General features: G+C 56.9%; 1 protein-coding gene across 1 annotated transcript in view; it reads left to right on the forward strand.

Annotated features, from left to right (window-relative positions):
• Positions 1 to 369, forward strand: part of EMH_0041480 (uncharacterized protein) — a gene marked incomplete at both ends in the record, with an annotated part of 1,942 nt that overhangs the window by 262 nt on the left and 1,311 nt on the right. The window contains one exon of the mRNA XM_013495630.1: positions 45 to 201. Coding sequence (XP_013351084.1) covers positions 45 to 201 — 157 coding nt within the window. The remainder of the gene's footprint in view (positions 1 to 44; positions 202 to 369) is intronic.

Consider the following 369-nt stretch of genomic DNA (forward strand, 5'->3'; position numbering starts at 1 on the left):
TGACGCTAGCGGAATCAGCGCGATGTTGTGCCGACGGTGTGCAGGTTGTAGTCGATGTGGCGCTACACAGACGGTGCGCACGGCGGCTTTTGTGGCCTGTCTATACAGACCGGTGGTTTGCGGAACGTCGGCGGATTGCCGCGTATGCCAGCACTAAGCTGGTGGTGTTTGGAATCGGACGCTTGCAGGCGGAGGAGCAGGGTAGGTGAAGGGGGTTAGTGGGTGTCGTAGGGGATGTTGCGTTAAGAGAAGGCGTTTATGGCGGACCTTGTAACCGGTCTAGAGGCCGCTGTGGTTTACAGTAGGTTGGTATTTTGGAGCAGATGTCAGAACGGCGCTCACCAGTTATGGAAGTGGGCATTTGCACAC

This window comes from Eimeria mitis, genomic scaffold, assembly GCF_000499745.2.
Source record: "Eimeria mitis Houghton genomic scaffold, Emh_scaff1671, whole genome shotgun sequence".
Taxonomy (NCBI): domain Eukaryota; phylum Apicomplexa; class Conoidasida; order Eucoccidiorida; family Eimeriidae; genus Eimeria; species Eimeria mitis.